General features: G+C 40.7%; 1 protein-coding gene across 1 annotated transcript in view; it reads left to right on the plus strand.

Moving 5' to 3' along the window:
- Positions 1-21877, plus strand: part of CHST9 (carbohydrate sulfotransferase 9) — a 70422-nt gene that overhangs the window by 22265 nt on the left and 26280 nt on the right. The window contains exon 2 of the mRNA XM_064578795.1: positions 20715-20752. Within this exon, the coding sequence (XP_064434865.1) occupies positions 20715-20752 (38 nt within the window). The remainder of the gene's footprint in view (positions 1-20714; positions 20753-21877) is intronic.

Consider the following 21877-nt stretch of genomic DNA (forward strand, 5'->3'; position numbering starts at 1 on the left):
GCATTATGAATAAATTACATATTTTTGCTACCAGGCTGAGATAGATCATATACAGTTGTTCTGTCTTAATTGCCAATCTCATCTCACTGAGTGATAGAGTCAGAATTCCAAAGGGGTTTTTTTCGTCAACGTTCACTTCTTGAATATCCTTTCTTGTCCTACTAGGAGATGTTTCCTACCTGGGTCTCTCACTAGGCCTACCGGTCCAGTCACAGAGCCTTTCCCATGCTTGTGAAGGTGTTCAGCATCTGATGGTACTGACGTGAGAGCTAGTTACCATTAACTTTCCAGGTGATTCATACTGTGGTTGCAGGAGGTAAAGAGAAGAACGAACATGAAGTCAGCTCTTCTAGGCACTTGGCAGCACATTATTCTTTGAGTCTGCATAGCAACACGCTAAAGTCATCCCATTATTACCCACACCCCTCGGATTTGCAGTCGTGGCTTGGAGATGTTAAATAACTTGCCTAAGGTGCACAGCTAACGAGTGGCAGTACTCAAACTTAAACTCAGGTCTGTGCGTGCCAAAGCCCATGCTACCAGCCAGGGTCAAATTAAAGGGTAAGTGGGATGGCCTGCTGCCCAGGGGTTCCGATCTATAAAAAGCAGGGACTGTTAACTGGAGTAAATGAATAATATGTTGCCAGTTCACTCAGGTTTCCATACACCGGTCTTCACATAATTATCAACGGGTTGCACTCCCAGCAAACAGACTGCTCTTGCAAGTGGAAATAACACTGTCTGGCCACCAGTGCCGGTTACCTCACATGACTATTTTTGTGAAACGCGTGGCAAGTGGCACAGGCCGCCTCAGGCCGTGACCCACCCAGCAGGTGCCCCTCCTCACCTGAGGCTCAAAGGACAGTCACAGCTGAACCTTTAAACCCAAATACTGCCTGGCCTGATTCTATTCACTGGGAGTGATTCCTCACATTAAGTTTTACATTGTTTTAAATAAGCTTCTCACCGGGTCGGGTGCCAGAGATAGAAATGCTCGGTCACAGGCCAGGTGAGCACGGAGTGCGGCCGGAGACTGGGGAGATGGGAGTGACTGACGGCTTTTCTCTGGGGACGCACTGAGGAGTGGGGCCCCAAGTTCTCGGCTCCTCTGGGGCAGAGATTAGGAGGCCACCATTTTCATTCTCATCCTCCAAAGCTGTACAGAAAGCTTCCAGGGAACAAAAGCTCCAGAGAGCAAACCCAAGCAGATTACTTAGCCCGGACCGGGCAAGAGTGGGGCAATTCCGCCTCCGGCAAAGACATTTGGGAACCGCGGCAACAGGCCCCTTCCCCAGAAGATCAGCGAGAACAGCCAGCCAAGACCAAGTTTACCGATCAATGAGAGCGGCAGAACTCCAGCGCTAGGGGAATACCGCACATGGAATCCATGGCTTTTTTCCCATGATTCTTTAGTCTTTCAAAGTTAATTTTTTTAACTTTTTTTTTTTTAGATTTTTCTTTTTCCCTTTTTCACCCAACATCTTATCAATCCCTTTTTTTAAAAATATTTTTTATTTTTCATTTTTAGAGTCATATGCTATCCCTTCATAGTAGTTACCCTTATTTTTGGTTTATATATATATAAGCTGTCCTCTCTTTAAAATTTTGAGATACACTTTCTTCTAACAGATCAAAATATACCCTAAATCTCTAGTGTATGGCTTTGTTCTAGTCTCCTGCCTGATCACATTCTCTCCCTTTTTTTTTAATCCTCTTCTTTCTTTTTTCAACCAACTTCTTATCAATTCCTTTTATAAAATCTTTTATAATTTTCATCTATACAGTCATAGTCCATCCTTTCATCGTATTAACCCTTATTTTTGTAACATATTTCTTTCTTTAAAATTTTGGGAGGCACTTTCTTCTAACAGACCAAAATACGCCCAGAATCTAGGGTGTGGCACTGATCTATGCACCAGCCTGATCATATTTGATCATATTCTGTTTTTTTTGTTTTGTTTTGTTTTTGTTTGTTTTTATCTTTTTCTTTTTCTTTTCTTTTTCTTTTTTCTTTCTTTCCCTTTCTTTTCCCCTGGTTTCAGGTCTTTTCTGATTTGTTTAGTGTATATTTTCTGGGGACGTTGTTACCCTGTTAGCCTTTTGTTCTCTCATTCATCTATTCTCCTTTGGACAAAATGACAAGATGGAAAAAATCACCTCAACTGAAAGAACAAGAAGCAGTACCGACTGCCAGGGACCTAATCAATACAGACATTAGTACGATGTCAGAACTAAAGTTCAGAATGATGATTTTAAAGATACTACCTGGGCTTGAAAAAAGCATGGAAGTTATTAGAGAAACCTTTTCTGGAGAAATAAAAGAACTAAAATCTAACCAAGTCAAAATAAAAAAAGGCTATTAATGAGGTGCAATAAAAAATGGAGGCTCTAACTGCTAGGATAAATGAGGCAGAAGAGAGAATTAGTGATATAGAAGACCAAATGATGGAAAATAAAGAGGCTGAGAAAAAGAAAAATAAACAACTACTAGATCACGAGGGCAGAATCTGAGAGATAAGCGATACCATAAGATGAAACAACATTAGAATAATTGGGATCCCAGAAGAAGAAGAAAGAGAGAGGGGGCAGAAGGTATATTGGAGCAAATTATAGCAGAGAACTTCCCTAATTTGGGGAAGGAAACAGGCATCAAAATCCAGGAGGCACAGAGAACCCCTCTCAAAATCAATAAAAATAGGTCAATACCCTGACATCTAATAGTAAAACTTACAAGTCTCAGAGACAAAGAGAAAATCCTGAAAGCAGCTCAGGAAAAGAGATCTGTAACCTACAATGGTAGAAACATTAGGTTGGCAACAGACCTATCCAAACAGACCTACCCACAGAGACCTGGCAGGCCAGAAAGGACCTGCATGATATATTCAGAGCACTAAATGAGAAAAATATGCAGCCAAGAATACTATATCCAGCTAGGCTGTCATTGAAAATAGAAGGAGAGATAAAAAGCTTCCAGGACAAACAAAAAATAAAGGAATTTGCAAACATGAAACCAGCCCTACCAGAAATATTGAAAGGGGTCCTCTAAGCAAAGAGAGAGCCTAAAAGTAACATAGACCAGAAAGGAACACAGACAATATACAGTAACAGTCACCTTACAGGCAATAAAATGGCACTAAATTCATATCTTTCAATAGTTACCCTGAATGTAAATGGGCTAAATGCCCCACTCAAAAGACACAGGCTATCAGATTGGATAAGAAAAACAAGACCCATCGATATGCTGTCTGCAAGAGACTCATTTTAGACCCAAAGACACCCCCAGATTGAAAGTGAGGGCATGGGAAACCATTTACCATGCGAATGGACACCAAAAGAACACTGGGGTGGCAATCCTTATATCAGACAAATTAGATTTTAAACCAATACAAGCCTTTCTCAAGAAACAAGAAAGGTCTCAAGTACACAACCTAACCCTACACCTAAAGGAGCTGGAGAAAGAACAGCAAATAAAACCTAAACCCAGCAGGAGAAGAGAAATAATAAAGATCAGAGCAGAAATCAATGAAATAGAAACCAAAAGAACAGTAGAACAGATCAACGAAACTAGGAGCTGGTTCTTTGAAAGAATTAACAAGATTGATAAACCCCTGGCCAGACTTATCAAAAAGAAAAGAGAAATGACCCAAATCAACAAAATCATGAATGAAAGAGGAGAGGTCACAACCAACACCAAAGAAATACAAACAATTATAAGAACATATTATGAGCAACTCTATGCCAGCAAATTAGATAACCTGGAAGAGATGGATGCATTCCTAGAGATGTATCAACTACCAAAACTGAACCAGGATGAAATAGAAAACCTGAACAGACCTATAACCCCTAAGGAAATTGAAGCAGTCATCAAAAATCTCCCAACAAACAAAAGCCCAGGGCCAGATGGCTTCCCAGGGGAATTCTACCAAACATTTAAAGAAGGTTTAATACCTATTCTTCTGAAACTGTTCCAAAAAATAGAAATGGAAGGAAAACTTCCAAAGTCGTTTTATGAGGCCACCATTACCTGGATCCCCAAACCAGACAAAGACCTCATCAAAAAGGATAATTACAGACCAATACCCTTGATGAACATGGATGCAAAAATTTTCACCAAAATACTAGCCAATAGGATCCAACAGTACATTAAGTGGATTATTCACCATGACCAAGTGGGATTTATCCCTGGGCTGCAAGATTGGTTCAACATCTGCAAATCAATCAATGTGATACAATACATTAATAAAAGAAAGAACAAGAACCATATGATCCTCTCAATAGATGCAGAAAAAGCATTTGACAAAGTACATTTGACAAAGTCCTTTCTTTATCAAAACTCTTCAGAGGGTACATACCTTAAAACATAAAAGCCATCTCTGAAAAGCCCACAGTGAATATCATTCTCAATGGGGAAAAACTGAGAGCTTTCCCCCTAAGGTCAGGAACATGGCAGGGATGTCCACTATCACCACTGCTATTCAACATAGTATTAGAAGTGTAGCCACAGCAATCAGACAACAGAAAGAAATAAAAGGCTTCCAAATCAGCAAAGAAGAAGTCAAACTCTCACTCTTTGCAGATGATATACTTTATGTGGAAAACCCAAAAAACTTCACCCCAAAACTGCTAGAACTCATACAGGAATTCAGTAAAGTGGCAGGATATAAAATCAATGCACAGTAATCAGTGGCATTCCTATATACCAACAACAAGACAGAAGAAAGAGAAATTAAGGAGTTGATCCCATTTACAATTGCACCCAAAACCATAAGATACCTAGGAATAAATCTAACCAAAGAGACAAAGGATCTGTACTCAGAAAACTATAAAATACTCATGAAAGAGGAAGATACAAAGAAATGGAAAAATGTTCCATGCTCATGGATTGGAAGAACAAATATTGTGAAGATGTCAATGCTACCTAGAGCAATCTGTACATTCAATGCAATCCCCATCAAAATACCATCCACTTTTTTCAAAGAAATGAAACAAATAATCCTAAAATTTGTATGGAACCAGAAAAGACCCCCAATAGCCAGAGGAATGTTGAAAAAGAAAAGTAAAGCTGGCGGCATCACAATCCCGGACTTCAAGCTCTATTACAAAGCTGTAATCATCAATACAGTACGGTACTGGCACAAAAACAGACACATAAATCAATGGAACAAAACAGAGAGCCCAGAAATGGACCCTCAACTCTATGGTCAATTAGTCTTCGACAAAGCAGGAAAGAATGTCCAATGGAAAAAAGACAGTCTCTTCAACAAATGGTGTTGGGAAAATTGGACAGCCACATGCAGAAGAATGAAACTGGACCATTTCCTTACACCACACACAAAAATAGACTCCAAATGGTTGAAAGACCTCAATGTGAGAAAGGAGTCCATCAAAATCCTAGACGAGAACAGAGGCAGCAACCTCTTTGACTGCAGCTGCAGCAACTTCTTCCTAGAAACATCGCCAAAGGCAAAGGAAGCAAGGGCAAAAATGAACTATTGGGACTTCATCAAGATAAATAGCCTTTGCACAGCAAAAGAAACAGTCAACAAAACCAAAAGACAACCAACAGAATGGGAGAAGATATTTGCAAATGACGTATCAGATAAAGGGCTAGCATCTGAAATCTATAAAGAACTTTTTAAACTCAACACCCAAAGAACAAATGATCCAATCAAGAAATGGGCAGAAGACATGAAGAGACATTTTTCCAAAGAAGACATCCAAATGGCCAACAGACACATGAAAAAGTGCTCAACATCACTTGGCATCAGGGAAATCCAAATCGAAACCTCAATGAGATATCACCTCACACCAGTCAGAATGGCTAAAATTAACAAGTCAGGAAACGACAGATGTTGGCAGGGATATGGAGAAAGGAGAACCCTCCTACACTGTTGGTGGGAATGCAAGCTGGTGCAGCCACTCTGGAAAATAGTGTGGAGGTTCCTCAAAAAGTTGAAAATAGAGCTACCCTACGGCCCAGCAATTGCACTACTGGGTATTTACCCCAAAGATACAAATGTAGGGATCCGAAGGGGCACGTGCACCCCGATGTTTATAGCAGCAATGTCCACCATAGCCAAACTGTGGAAAGAGCCAAGATGTCCATGGACAGATGAATGGATAAAGAAGATGTGAATATTATGCAGCCATCAAAAGGAATGAAATCTTGCCATTTGCAATGACGTGGATGGAGCTGGAGAATGTTATGCTGAGCAAAATGAGCCAATCAGACAAAGACATGTATCATATGACCTCACTGATATGAGGAATTCTTAATTTCAGGAAACAAACTGAGGGTTGCTGGAGTGGTGGGGGGTGGGAGGGATGGGGTGGCTGGGTGACAGACCTTGGGGAGGGTATATGCTATGGTGAGCGCTGTGAATTGTGTAAGACTGTTGAATCACAGATCTGTACCTCTGAAACAAATAATACATTATATGTTAAAAATAAAAAGAAGAAGGAGAAGATAGCAGGAGGGGAAGAATGAAGGGGGGGAAATCGGAGGAGGAGACGAACCATGAGAGACGATGGACTCTGAAAAACAAACTGAGGGTTCTAGAGGGGAGGGGGGTGGGAGGATGGGTTAGCTTGGTGATGGGTATTAAAGAGGGCATGTTCTGCATGGAGCACTGGATGTTACATGCAAACAATGAATCATGGAACACTACATCAAAAACTAATGATGTAATGTATGGTGATTAACATAATAATAAATAAATAAATAAATAAAAAGCTTCTCAAGCAGGTGTTGACTTTGGACAACAAGCAATAAAGGGAAGCAGCAGATGTCACTTCAGAACATGAAGAAGGACGTGTACCTCTTATTTTCTAGATGAACACACCCGCCTTCCTGACTGACCACTAGGCAAAAAGACCTCCCATATCACTTCGTGCCCTGCACATTTGTGTGTGGGATCTCCTCGTGCTCCCTGTGTGCAATACTGTGAAACACAGGCTCAGCCCTGCACCTTACCTTTGGCCCCTTTCTAAAAGGGCAGCACTCAAACCTGCTTCTTCTCCCACACAGGGTTTCCATCCTTTTCCCACATCATCACGCACATAGAAAATGGTGTTGCTAGCATGGAACGCACGTACATTTGTGTGGCAAGCGACAAGGCTGCCGGAGGTGGGAGGATGAAGGGCCTGGAGACCTGGGAACTGGGGGTTGAGGGGATGGGGGGGTTGAGTCCTGAGTAGCTCGGCCGTAAGGAACATTAGATTGTCATTACTGTGACCTTAGTTTCGATTTTTCTTGCTTATGCATCAAGAAAAAGAAAACACATGTAAGTGCTGTGCACTAAATGGGAAAAAGAAATTTGGAGTTTGAAATGATCATATTTGTTTCTGGAGGTAAAAAAAAAAAAAAATGCCTTCTTTCCCTGCCCACACTCCCATGAATACATGATTGCCCTTTGCTGAGGTGCTAACTACAAAGCCCTCCCAGCCCCCTGTCCAGGACAAGTGCAAACAGACCAAAACAGAGGCAGCCAGGCCTTTCTAGGCACCAGTCCAGGAACCAGATGGGCGGTTGAGAACGAAAGTACACTCTGTATAACCAGTATCTTAGGAAGGCAGTTAACTGAAACATACAAAGTAAGAGCTGCCTCTAAGTAAATCTGTAAATTTTTGCACTAATTTCTTAATGGCTAAGTTAAATGGCTAAGTTAAATAACTTAATGGCTAAGTTAAATAAATGACATGATATGGATTTAGATTTGTTCTCCAATTTTTTCTGCTTATATTATGAAATAATTGATGCATATCACTGTATAAGTTAAAGTACAGCATGCTGGCTTGATTTACATATATTATGAAATGATTATCACCATAGGTTCAGCTAGCATCCATCGTCCCATAATAGATACAACAAAAACAAAAGAAAGAAGAAAACAATGTTTCTTCTGTGATGAGAACTCTTAGGATTTACTCTGTCAACAACTTTCCTGTATATCATACAGCAGTGTTAGCCGTAGTCATCAGATTGCACATTACATCATAGTACTTGTTTATCTTATAACTGATAGTTTGTATCTTTTGACTGACCACCTTTCTCCAATCCCTCTGCCCCAGCCACAGCATCCTCTGCTTCAGGTAACCATGTGTCTGATCTTTTATGCTATGATTTTTGTTTCTTTTCTTTTTTTTTTTTTTTTAGATTCCACACAGAAGTAAGATCATACAGTATTTGTCTTACTCTCTTCTCCAATGTTTATAAAACTTGAGAACTCTAGTAAATGTTATCAAATTTGTGTTAGCTACATCAAGATCTCAGTTCTGCTTCAATATTCTTACGTTAAATGAAGTTTACAGTTTCTCTCTAAATTTATCTAAAATTTTCTTCTTACAATACCAGGATTTGGCTGCCCTGACTATAAATGCTTGGGTTGTATAATCATTTCTACTATCCTTCTTGTAACTGTGATACGAGATACTGGCTACATTTATTGAGCACCTATTATGTGCCAGGCATTGTGCTAATTATGATACATGCATTATGTCATTCATTCCTCATGAAAACCTCATGAGGTAGGTATTGTTCTGATAATCCCCACTTTAGAGAAACGAAGTTTAGAAACAAGGTTTAGAGGTGCTAAGTAAATTGTCCAAGATCACACAGCTGGTGAACAGAAGAGTTGGGGGTCATGTATCTCGGATCTCATGTACGTCTGACACCCAGGTCTGCGCTCTTCATCACTACATCCTACTATTACAGAATAGTCTTTAAGTTTCAATAAGTATATACATTTGAAGAGATACATAAAGAGTTGTTTCACTTATTTTTTTAATGCTCTTTAAAAATACAAGCTTGAATCTGTGCCGCCCGACACCCTAGGGCTCTGTGAAGTTATTCCATTTGAACAGCTGGGGGAGCTTGAAGGCAGCTAATCTTTTCATTCTCCGAGTTCTCCAAAATAGACCCAAGGGCTCAGGAATAAGCACCAACATTGGCTTTTATGACTAGTCCTGGTAATGACTTAACAGGCTGCAGACTTCTAGAAGCTCGGAGGTAATGCCAGGCTTAACTAAAAGTGTGCATCCAGAGGAAGACAAGATGTAAGAGTAGATCCAGAGTCTGTGGTGTCCCAGGAAGTAGCAGAGGAGTCGGGCTTTGAGTAAAGTACTGGTAAGATGAGAGTCTGTCGAATACTTGAAGGGAGGCAACATGAAGCAGCAGAAAGCACGCTGTGTGGAGAGGTAGACTGGTGGCGCCGTATTTTGAATATGTGAAGTATTTACATGGTTCAGAGGTCACGACTCTATTAAAATGTCTTTTCAGAGAGGTCTGATTCCCAAACATATTCTCTTCCACCGTGCCCACCCATACCCTTCCCCATAAGGAAGTATTTTCAGTAGCTGGTTTGTTCGCTCTACATTTCTTTTGCAAATAGAACCATATAGATATATTCATGTTCTTATCTCAGAGAGATCTTCTGTAGTGTGTTTTTATAAATAAATAGTTCTCTCTTGTGTGGATGTATTTATAGTTGTTTCTAATGGGTTGTTTGTTGTCTTTTGCTATTCCTTGTAATGCTGTCTTGAACAACCATGTGCATATACTTTTTATACTGCACGAGTGTATCTTCAAGGGCAGATCTAGAAGTAGGAGTCAAAAGGTTGACTCGAGGGGCAACTTGTTAAGGCATTTTGTTAGATGTTGACAAATTCTCCTCCTAAGCGGTTGTCATTGTGCTTCTAGTGTCAGCAAAGTAAGAGTGGATCCCTCCTGACTTGTTAATGCCCTTGATACTGCTCCCTTGTTACATTTCTTATACACACCAAGCCCCGTTTCTTCTCATTCTAGACGTCTCATCCCTAGATGTCCCACAGGCACTGAAACCATGTAGGAACCAGAACTCATTATCTTACCCTCTAAAACTACCCATGGGATGGCACCACCATCCAAGGAGACCCCAAACTTGGAACCCGCTAATGGTCCTGATTTCTCCCTTTCACTAATCCATCAAGCAGTTGCCTTTACCTGCTGCACATTTCAGGAATGGGTCCCTCCTTTACATCCCAACACCACTTGCCTGCCCTCAGGATCTCCTCGCCTCCTCACCTCTCCCCAAGGGCCCTGAAATAGTGTCCTCGCTTGTCCTCTGCCTCTACCCCAGTCCTTCTGAAAATCATCTCAACATGATGACCCTGATGAGATTTTTACAGATTTCAAATTTCTGCCTTGCTTACAGTCAAGGGCTTTGAATTAACTTTCTGTGATCATTGCTGAATAGCTAATCCTTACAACTGATCTAGACTTCGGAAATGCTCTGGTGTGTGTGGAAGAAATCTTAGGTAGCAATTTAAAATGACAAATATTCACAGGCTGCTTTCGGAAACAGACCCCACCCAAGGTCAGTGTTGTTACAGAAGAAACATAACGTATCCAGTTATTTCAGAACCAGCACCATGCTATTTTTTTTTATTTTTATTCTTATGTTAATCCCCATACATTACATCATTAGTTTTAGATAAAGTGTTCCATGATTCATTGTTTGTGCATAACACCCAGTGCTCCATGCAGAATGTGCCCTCCTCAATACCCACCACCAGGCTAACCCATCCTCCCACCCCCCTCCCCTCTAGAACCCTCAGTTTGTTTTTCAGAGTCCATCGTCTCTCATGGTTCGTCTACCCCTCCGATTCCCCCCGCTTCATTCTTCCCCTCCTGCTACCTTCTTCTTCTTCTTTTTTTTCTTAACATATATTGCATTATTTGTTTCAGAGGTACAGATCTGAGACTCAACAGTCTTGCACAATTCACAGTGCTTACCAGAGCACATACCCTCCCCAGTGTCTATCACCCAGTCACCCCATCCCTCCCACCCCCCCCACTCCAGCAACCCTCAGTTTGTTTCCTGCAATTAAGAATTCCTCATATCAGTGAGATCATATGATACATGTCTTTTTCTTTTTGACTTATTTCACTCAGCATAATACCCTCCAGTTCCATCCACGTCATTGCAAATGGCAAGATCTCATTCCTTTTGATGGCTGCATAATATTCCATTGTATATATATATACCACATCTTCCTTATCCATTCATCTGTCGATGGACATCTTGGCTCTTTCCACAGTTTGGCTATTGTGGACATTGCTGCTATAAACATCGGGGTGCACATACCCCTTCAGATCCCTACTTTTGTATCTTTGGGGTCAGCACCATGCTATAATAACCAGTTTTTGCATAGCAAGTGTTCCCTCACAGACAAGAAAGAAAATCTCTATATGTACTGAATTTCAACAAAGTCAAGAAGAAGGGATCTTCTAGTTATATAAGACTGTGATTGGTGATTCAAATTACCAAAATATCATTGACCTTAACTTGGTTAACAGAGAATGATGGAATTTATCTCCTCTCATCTTAAGTTCTTATTTATACTATTTGGTGTTTTAAATGTAAGAATTATATTGATGTAAGCACTCACTATGGCACTCTAGCAGAATTGCTATTATTTGCCTTACCATAAAACTCTAAAGGTTTATGTTCTCCGCTCTTTCAAGGAAAAAAAAGAATGAGAGATTTTAAAATAAAACAATCATATAAAAATTCATGTATGAAATGGTTCAGGGATTCATGAGTGTAAGTGCCTTGTTCAAATTATTATATTTTCCAAAAGGGAGAAAAATAACCAAAGAAAATTGTTCTGTTACCATTGAGAAACAAAATAATCAACATGTTTTCCTGCTAAGTAAAAAAAATGGTGAGCTTTAAAACCCCAAAATCTTTTCTTACAAAAAGCAAGAAGCTAGGGATCAATTTTGATTAAAATGAATATTAAATAATTTCCCCCTAATTAATTTTAATGATGTAAAATAAGTGAATCTCTAACGAAAGAAGAATTCACTAGGGTACAACCATGGTGAACATAGCTCAACATGTTCAGCCTTGTGATTTCTACCATTTCCTGGGTATCAAAAAAAGGTTCCCACCCCAGAATTGACTTATGACACCTCCCTATGCTCTCCTACCATCCTCCCCATCCTCAACCCCTCACTCTTTACCCACACCCCTGGGCTAGGATGGGTGATTAGAAGATACTTAGGAACTCTGAAATGTAAAACAAACTAACAAATGGCAACATTCCCCAAATTGCTAAAAAATATACCAAAAGTAAGGGAAATGAAATAAAAGTATAAAAATCATGTGTCTGTCCTCTCTGGTTGGTATTGTACAAGATAAGATCTTGTAGGTTAATACTGGGAAAATGGGGCCATATGGAGCCACCTAAAAGCTGCCCGTTTACACCTGGTCTTTGTTGCCTGAACCACAGACCCACTGCATGCCACAGCGTGAGCCCGGGTCCTATAGAAGGACCACTGAAAAAAACCATACCCTTCCCCTTTTCTCTCCACAGGAACTGTGACCTACACTATCCAAACTCTCTGGAGGTATGTTTACCTCCTGTACAAGAACTGTGAGACTGACTAACAGTTACAGCACATTAACTATCCTTTCAGCTGGTTCTGGCCTTAAGTGAGTAAGTGTTGATGTATGGAAAAGAGGTAATTGAAAGAAGATCCATATGTACTGTCGGAAGTTTCTAGCACTCCACAAGTTAGCTACGAATTAACCAGCTCAGTTCAGTGTTCCAGTTTAGTGTTGCTCTTTTTAAAAAATCTTATTTGACCTAAAATCCTGTTTGAATTTGAAAGAAAAACTCTTCTTGAAGTGCAATCACCAGTGGTCAGTGATTTAGTCAATCCTAGCTATGCAGAGCAGCCTCCATAAAAGAAAGAAAGGAAGGAAGGAAGGAAGGAAGGAAGGAAGGAAGGAAGGAAGGAAGGAAGGAAGGAAGAAAGAAAGAAAGAAAGAAAGAAAGAAAGAAAGAAAGAAAGAAAGAAAGAGAAAGAAAGAAAGAAAGAAAGAAAGAAAGAAAGAAAGAAAGAAAGAAAGAAAGAAAGAAAGAAAGAAAGAAAGAAAGAAAGAAAGAACAGAGTTCAGAGACATTCTGGGTTGGAGAACAGTGCAGATCCAAGGAGAATGGCTTGCCCAGAGAGCATGGAGGCTCTGCCCCCCTTCCCACATACCTTGCCCTATGCATCTTCCATCGGATTATTCCTGAGTTATATCCTTTTATATTAAGCCAGTAATCCAGTAAGTAATCAATATTTCTTAGTTCTGTGAGCCTCTCCAGCAAATTAATCAAACCCAAGAAGGGGGTTGTTGGCAATTTCCATCTATAGCTGGTCAGTCAAAAGCACAGAGGACCCCCTTAGACTAGCAACTGGCATCTAAAGTGGGGGACGGTGGGAGTAGTCCTGTAGGGCTGAGCCCTTAGTCTATGGGACCTGATCCTCTTTCTAGGTAGAGAGTGTCAAAACTGAGTTAAATTCGTGGGATACTCAGGCAGCATTCATGAAGAACTAAGTTAACTATTTGGCATTAAAGAAAAAACACGTTGGACTGGTGTCAGAATTCATAGCCTTTGACTCAGATCCAGGACCAGTGAGAACATATGCTCTGAAGCCAGACTTCTAACCTGCTAGTGCCTGATAGTAAATCCTTATGTTAGCTTAGCTTCGTTTAGCAGAGAGATAGCGTTTCTTCATATTCACTGCAGACGATGTAACCTTTGAATGCCATTACCTGAGGAGGCATCAAACCATTCAAATATAAATAAAATACAACTGTTGCCCAAAGTTCTAAGTTGGTGTTTCTTTCCCTCTCTCTACTTCTAAAACAAGTCTTGCCTCCTGAAGCTTCATCTCGCTGCAGAAGTTTGCCTGATACTGACCTCTTTCCTGAGCTCACTCGCTGCCTCCTCTAGGATGTCTTACCTAACCAGTGCTGAACTGAGCTGATGATCCCACCTCCACCATTACTCACCAAATTTTCTGCTTTAAACTGGCTCTATTTCCTTGTTTCTCCTTTTGCATGAAACACATCTTCTACCGAGTAACTTAAGCTTAACATCTTGGTCATCTTTGAGCACTGAGTCATGTATAGAATTGCTGAATCATTATAATTATAGATCTGAAACTAATGTAACACTCTTTGTTAATTATACTTGAATTAAAAAATTGAAAATAAAAAAATACACACAAAAGATCTTGGCCATCTTTAATTCCTTTCTTTCCATTGTCACACTGAATCAGGCCCCCCCATCTGAATTGTTACGTCTGCTCTGCTTACCCAGTGTGTAACATTCACCTTCATTCTTACCAGCAGCCCCCCTCCTCAATCCATAGCACTGTTAGATTCATCTTTAAACAGTTTTGATCAATTTCCGGCTCAAAAATCTTCTAGAGCTCCCTTACCAAACAAATGTCAAAATCTCCCCATAAGAATTTAGGGCCCTCCGTGACATTGGTTTATGCTACAGGTTTTGCCTTAATAAGATCCCTCTTATTACTTGCTAATATACAGACTCCAGTGAAGTCAAGCGCCACTGTTTACGACTCCCTGCACATGCCCTGTGCACTTCCTGATTCTATACATTTGCTCATGCTTTTCCTTCTGGGTAAAATGCTTCTCCTCCAATCTTCTTCTGCTAATGTCCTACCCAGATCAAATGCTATCCCTCCATGAGGCATCCCCAGGTGCCCCCACCAAACATGACCTCTTCTCTTTTTGGTGGAGGGTTGCAATCCTATGGAAATTTTCAATCTCCCCCATTCTTTTTAGAGCCAAAGAACTTAAGTACCTAGAAACAAACTTAGAAACCCTCTGTCCTTGAAACACTATCATTATGCACCAAAGACAAAGACTAGAGGAGTAAAGTTATTTGCTAACTATTGTACAGAGCCAAGACCAGAAAAGTCTGGAAGTTAATCGGTCACCATTTCTACTGTATCAAGATTTAAATACCCTTTGATCTGCATACTTATACAATTTACTAATAATCCCTTACAGCTCCGTGATTTCACATGGTTGCCTTTTTGTGTGCTCATCTTGTTTCTTCTACTTTATTCTGTGCCTCTAGCACACCAAGCATATTGTCCAGAATAGATGCTCATTAAAATATTGCTGTAGGATCAAATGAATGAATTTTGCTAGAGTCAACGTATCTCTAGACTTGGGGAGAGTCTGAAACCCTTTGGCCTGAAGACTGTGGCTATTGAGAGCTCATTCATTCTTTACTTAACCAGTATTTGTTTTGGAGTAGTTCAAATTACATATTTAACTCATCAAATGTGAAAATTTAATTGAATATCCCAAATATGTTTTGAGACAAGGAAAAGAAACCAAGGTTAATGCATCTATCTCTTAGGCTGAATTAAATTCACTTTGATACTAGATTGTTAACTCAAACTCAAATTATTTATTATTGAACTGTCACTCTCACCACGTCACTTTCTAAAGTGAGCTAAGAAATAAATAATAGCAATCTAATTTTTCAACTCGTACCATAAAATGTATCTAGATACTTTCCTGCTTGCCTCACACTGGTGTGCGTGTATACACACATGCGTGACACATCACACACACACACACACACACAATCCACTTGCACCACACTTACCTTTGAAAAATGGATTGTTGTAGCTCCAGAGGGAAATTCTCTGGTGGTCATGAAGAATGAAGTCATTCATTATTATGACACTAAAATTGTTATTACTATTGTCGTTGTTATTTGAAGTCTTGATTGGGTGCCTGAATTTTTCTGCAGTAGAGTTATAAACAATGAATGAATGCCAATCTTTAAAGTATCAAGATGTCAAGTTAGTAGCTACATATGACTACCTAACGATCCCTCTTTCCAGATAGCTCTCAGTGGGGGATATAAAGCAATTGATAGCACTCTTTGGGACAAAGTGGAGCGATAACATGCCTACACTATATATATGGGGACATGGTCTTAGTAACCATCTGTCACAGAAACAGACTGACTTCATCCAACAGATTGCATCAAACTCATTTTCTAGACAAAAAACTGAGGCTTGACAGGAAAGGAAGTATCCACCAGAGAGAGGGGATCATGAGCTCCCGTAATTCACTTAGCCCCTGGGTTCCTGCACCCCTCATCCTTCTTCCTCTTTGTGTTTCAGGGCATTGTTCCTTCAGTTTGCATGAAGTTGGTTGGAGGTAGGCACCATGGGTTTGATTGATACAGCAATTTGCATCTCAAGGCATCGCTCGATAAATATAGTGCAATGAAAGGCCACTCTCTCACAAACCAATTTCCCCCTCTGGGCTGACTTTAGAAGCTCATTGATGTCACTTCCTTCCTCAGTCAGCAAGTGAATTTTCTTTAATTCTCAAGACCAGCTGTCCATGCTGTCAACAGAAAGTTATTAAAATTCCTTTAAAGTGAATAAAAATAGCCTAAAAGCAAATGTACTTGGAAACAGGAAAGAATCAGTATGCAAAGTCCACAAACCTCTGAGCAAAATAATGTTGATCCAACCAGAGATTTCAAACATTGTATATTCAAGATGCTAGAAAAAATAATTAAAAGATGCTAAATCACATACTTCTTAATCTTTTATTAGCAAAGGCTTATGCAGTTACAATTTATCCCCTAAATTCCAGTCCTCTTTTTCAAATACGATTTGAATAAACTTGGGAATGACTTAGGTTTTCCTTAAGTGGGATTCCCTCCTTTTTTCTTGCATGGGCCAGGGAACATGTACATCTGCACCAGCCCAAGACCATCCGTAAGCAGGAGGAAAAAAAAAAAACTATCATTAGCTGCAATCATAACCACTAGGGCCACAAAATAATTATATAATTATATATTTTAACTCATTACAGTTTTAATAGCTCAAGGGAGGAGATGATTTTTCTTATGTTTAAATAACTGTAACTCACAGAAATGATCTGTCTGGCTTCTGAGTCCCTGTGATCCTCAAGCAACTGACCTCAGCAACTAGAAACCTGCCCTGTTATCTTCTGAATCAGCCCTTGCCTTACCCCTCGCTCCCCCAGCACGGCACCTACCTTGTTATCTGAGCTGCACCCAACCTGGTAATTAAGTCCGTCCAAAACATGGAAGTGTTTCCTGCCCCTTCTACCACCAATGGTCACCTGCCTCTTTCTCATTTGGACAGATGATCCAAATCCTGGACTCACTCAGACCCTTTGCCAAGGAAACCTCTATCCAGCCTGTCTTGTCATCCCAAGATATTTGTGTCTTGGTTTCTTACCTGTAGCTGGAGCCAGGGCTCTCCCAAGTGTATTACTCTTACAGTTCTGGAGGTCAGAAGGGGTTTCACTAGACTAGAAGAAAGGTACGGCAAGACGGCATACCTTCAGGAGGCTCGAGGGGAGAGTCTGCTTCATTCTCTCTTCCAAGTCTAGAGGCTGCCCACCTTCCAGGTTCAGTCCTCTTCAGGCCACGGCATCCCTCTGACCCCTGCTTCCATTGTCACATCCCCTTTCCTCTGTCTTTGATTCTCCTACTTCTCTCTTATAAGGACCCTTGCGATGATACTGTTCGCATTCAGATAATCCCAGATAATCTTCCTATCTCAAGACCTTTAACTTAATCGCGTCTATAAAGTCCCTTTGCCATATAAGGTACCATATGCACAGGGTCCAGAGATTAGGATATGGACATTGGGGGGGGGGAGCATTATTGTATTCTATTCTATTTACCATAATTGCCATATCAGTTTTCATAACCTATAGATATCTTCATTTTAATTATGGGGACAAGCCCATAGGGCTCCCTTAATAACTTCTCTTTAAATTCTGTTCCTTTTCCCCCTGTCTGTTTGGTAACACCAGTATCCACACGTTCCCCTTGATGAAAACCTAGGGCTTGCCTTCACTCCCTGCTCCTGTACTTGCCACATCCACTCAGTCTCCAGAACTTACCTCAGAAAGACCACCAGCTCCACACATCCCTCCATCTCTGTTCTCCCTCCTGGGCTGAAACCCTCAGCCCTGCTGCCTAAGGACTGGACATGCTTTTTGCTCTCTCTGGCACATATCTTCTGCTCACCTTCACCCCCTCCTCCACACCATCACCGAAGTCCTCTTTCTCAAGCACAGCTTTGGTCACCTCACCCCCCCTGCTGAAAAACCTCCACTGGCTTCCCACAGCCAGAAAAACCCTTCTCAACTTCACCTCAAGCCAGCAATGCCCCAAAGCTCTTACCTTCTTCCCATACCCCCTACTTCCCACCTGCTCTGGGATATGCTCTCACTCTATAAACCACTAGAACATCTCGAGATTCATCCAAATACACCCTCTTCTTGCCTCTGAGACTATCCTTCCGGCCACAACTCCTTGGAATGCCCTTCGCTTCTCCTTTGCCTGCAAAATGCCAACTTACTTCATTCTACTCCTTCCAAATCTGGAGAGGAGGAAATATTGTGAACTCTTTGTTATAGATGACCAAACATGCAGAGCATTAGTTAACTGGCCCCAAATCAAACATCTAGCAAATGGCAGGGCTGTGATTAGATACCAGGTTGTTGTCTGCTCCGTTTGTTAGAGTCTAGTGGGCTGCTGCATTATTAGATGACGATGGTTTGATTGTTTGGGCTCTCATTTTTCCCTGGAATTCCTTCAGAGTTCCCTTGGTTCCTAAGGAAGCAGAAGGAAGGCTTTGTACTGTGGCTGCCACCCCGGGCTCCCCTCCAGCCTATTCTGCAGTTAGCAACAAGCGTTGAGTGGTCTTTTAAAAATGCACATTTGACCACACCATTCCAATGTCCCAACCCACACCCTGGCCTAAATTTCCTTAATAACTGACTTCCCACTGCTCTTGTAACGATCATAACTTTCCCAGAAGTGGTCTACGTGACTTGCTGCCCCACCTCATATTATACCACACACGCTTATTTCTCCACTCTGGCCATCACGGCTTCCTTTCCATGCCTTGGACCCACTATGCTCCCCCTTTGTCTCATGGCTTTAAACATGACCTTCCTTCTGCTGGATGTTCTCCGTCTTCTAGGCAAGACTGGTGATCTAATTCAAAAAGCCAAGCTTTTTCCACAAATCATGTTGCCTCTTCTTTAAACATCCTGCATATAATCCGACAAAAGAAATCTAACTATTAAAACATATCAAGAGAATCTCATTGGGCAATGCCATTTAAAAAAGGAAGAAAATGATTTCTTATTATCTGAAGACTCCAAGATTAGCCCCTGGCATTTTTTAACAGTGGCATGACAATCCACTCTTAACGCTGTCATTCCATTTTCTATGCTTCTTACACTTCTACTGTATCTCATATAACACCTTGCCTGGTACTGAACACTTAGTAAAATGTTCAAATATACTTATTTTTGGTTGATTAATTGATTGGTAAATATCAATTATTCAGTACACGTCTTAAAAAAAAAAAACAAAAACAGTTTGGCAGTTTGTTAAACAACTAAACCTGCAACTATCATACAACCCAGCAGTTGCACTCCTGGGCATTTATCCCAGAGAAATAAAGACTTGCACTCACAAAAAAGCCTGTACGCAAATGTTGGTAGATGCTTTATTCATAATAGCTAGAAACTACCCAGATGACCTTCAGTGCGCAAACGGTTAAACACATGTTGGTACATCCTTACCATGGACTACTACTCAGCAATGAAAAGGGATGAACTCCCAGGAATACACAGGCCAACATGGACGAATCTCTGGAGAACTCAGCTGAGTGAGAAAAACTGACCTCAAAGGTTATGAAATGGAGGATTCCATTTATGTAACATTCTTGAAATGGCAAAATGATAGAAATGGAGAACAGATGAGTGGTTGCCCAAGGTTAAGAGGAGAGAGGGGGTGGGAGGAGATAGGTGTGGTTCTAAAAGCACAACGGGAAGGATCCTTGTGGTGATGGAAATGCTCCGTATTCCGACTGAGTCAATGTCAGCATCCTGGTTGGGATTCTGTGCTTTGATCTTCCAGATGTTACCATCAGGGAAAACTGGGTAAAGGGTACCCAGGAACAGTCTGTATTATTTCCTAAAAATGCAAGTGACTGCACAGTTATCTTATTTAAAATTTTAAAAGGACATGTTTAATCAACTATGTATCCTACCAAGATGTTCACAAGCCCATAATATCTGTAGTGCCACAAAATTTCTTCTTTCCCCTCTTCCTTGGTTTGTTGGTTTGTTGATCATTTATTATTACTAGGGATTTTTTCCTTCTATTTAATACATAAACAATACTGATCACTTTCAGGCTGTTTTCACCACGAAGCTTTACTATTTTAGTGACTTTATTCTTTATATATCCCTGTTACCTTTCATACGTTACTCTGATTTTTTTTTTTTTTTGTCCTGACCAAGATACCTTTCAGAAAACCGTTGGTTTTCACTTGAATTTCTGCAGCACCATAACAACAAAGCATAATGATGTCTTTATTATCAGAGAAAAGGTTTTAAAAGTAGCACTTTGCCACCTGCCACATTAGAACTCCTTGTCTAGTCCTCAAGGTTCCATGAGTTCGGTGTTAGTATTGTACTTGAACAGGTTGTCATTGTCTGGAAACCTTTGACTGGCTATTGTTCAAGTTTTTATTCTGTCCTTTTCTTCTCTCCACTCCTCTGCCAAAGTTTCATGCATTTTTGGGGTACCCCCTTACCAGCTGTCCATTCTATTCTCTAACATCTTTGCCTCATGTGGTTTATTTAGGATTTGGCTTTTTTTCCCCCTCCCAATTATTGCAGTGATTGTAAAGGTCCATATCGTAATACAAGTGTTTGCTTAAAGAGCCCATGACTGCTTTGGAATTTTGAGTGACAACAGAGCAGGATCAGTACTGCATTTTATTCATTTTCACCCTTTAATGTCACATTTATTTTTGCTTTCTCTTTCAGTGACTAGAGAAAAAATCCAGGAACGTATCACCGACCAGGTATTTCTTCCCTTCTCATAAATTGTAGAGTTATGCATTAGATGTTAATAGTCAAGCATTTGTAAATATGGAAAAAGGTTTTGCTAATTATTAAGTATGAACAGTATACATGCTGTTGGTTCTGAGAACAAGTACACTGGTCAGACATGGATGATCACATGTACTTTCTTTGTCTCCCCATCTCCCTCCTTCCCTCCACACACCCACCCAAGGAAACAGTGGAGAAGTAAGACACTGTCAGTTCTGATTTGCAAGCTTCCTCTGAACATATCATGACCTCTGCACTGATACTATCAGGGCTGCAAAAAGATACTTGTATCTATTTTTCCCTTAACTAAGGTGACTCTCCTGAGTGATCTTCCCAGGTTTTAATTTGCCCGGCGGAAAGTCACTCCCTCCCAAACAGTTCAGAACAGAACCCCTTGCAGGAGAAACATACAAGTTGGCTTTCCATTGTGGTCTTTGATTTCTATGCAGCACGGTTAGCCAGCGTCTTCCTGGCTACTTCACTGTTTTCTTACCCAGTCTTGTTACAGACTTATTTTTATTTGCTGGTAGATGGAGTCACTCCGTGTCACTGTTGAAGGGAGTTGATTACAGCCACCCATGAACCCAAGGGAGGCCTTCACCAAACCCTGTCTTGCCCCGCCCCACCTCCTCTTTCTGTAGGTGATTCGGCTGTCCTTCCCCAAAGGCTGCCAGTGCCACCAGACTCAGGGAGCTCAGCTCCTCCACTCACAAGCACAAATCCCCATGTCCTTTTTTTTTTTAATTGTTCTCCTCTGGCATAAATTATAACTCACCCTTGCCAACGAGAAGAGCGGTAAGTCTACTTTTAAACCAGTCAAGAGTACCTTTTCCAAAGTCTTCTAATGCCTCCCAAATAAATTCTGATTCTAGTCCTCATTGTCATTCCACCCCAGTTAAGTTCTAGCTTTACCTAATCTGGGCCAGATGCCCTGTAACTCATCAAGCTCTAAAAATAGTTAACTCAGTAGGCTAATGAAAGTAACGCAAGTTCAGTAGGCAAAATTTAAGGCTGATCAGGTACCATTTTGCTTTTGCGTATAACTGGACATGTTGACTCATAGCTGCAGCTATCTTAATACTTGCAACTCCTGCCAT

Source organism: Mirounga angustirostris, unplaced genomic scaffold, assembly GCF_029215605.1.
Source record: "Mirounga angustirostris isolate CCGP_5_RB_7025 unplaced genomic scaffold, mMirAng1.0.hap1 SCAF_14, whole genome shotgun sequence".
NCBI classification, from domain to species: Eukaryota; Metazoa; Chordata; class Mammalia; order Carnivora; family Phocidae; genus Mirounga; species Mirounga angustirostris.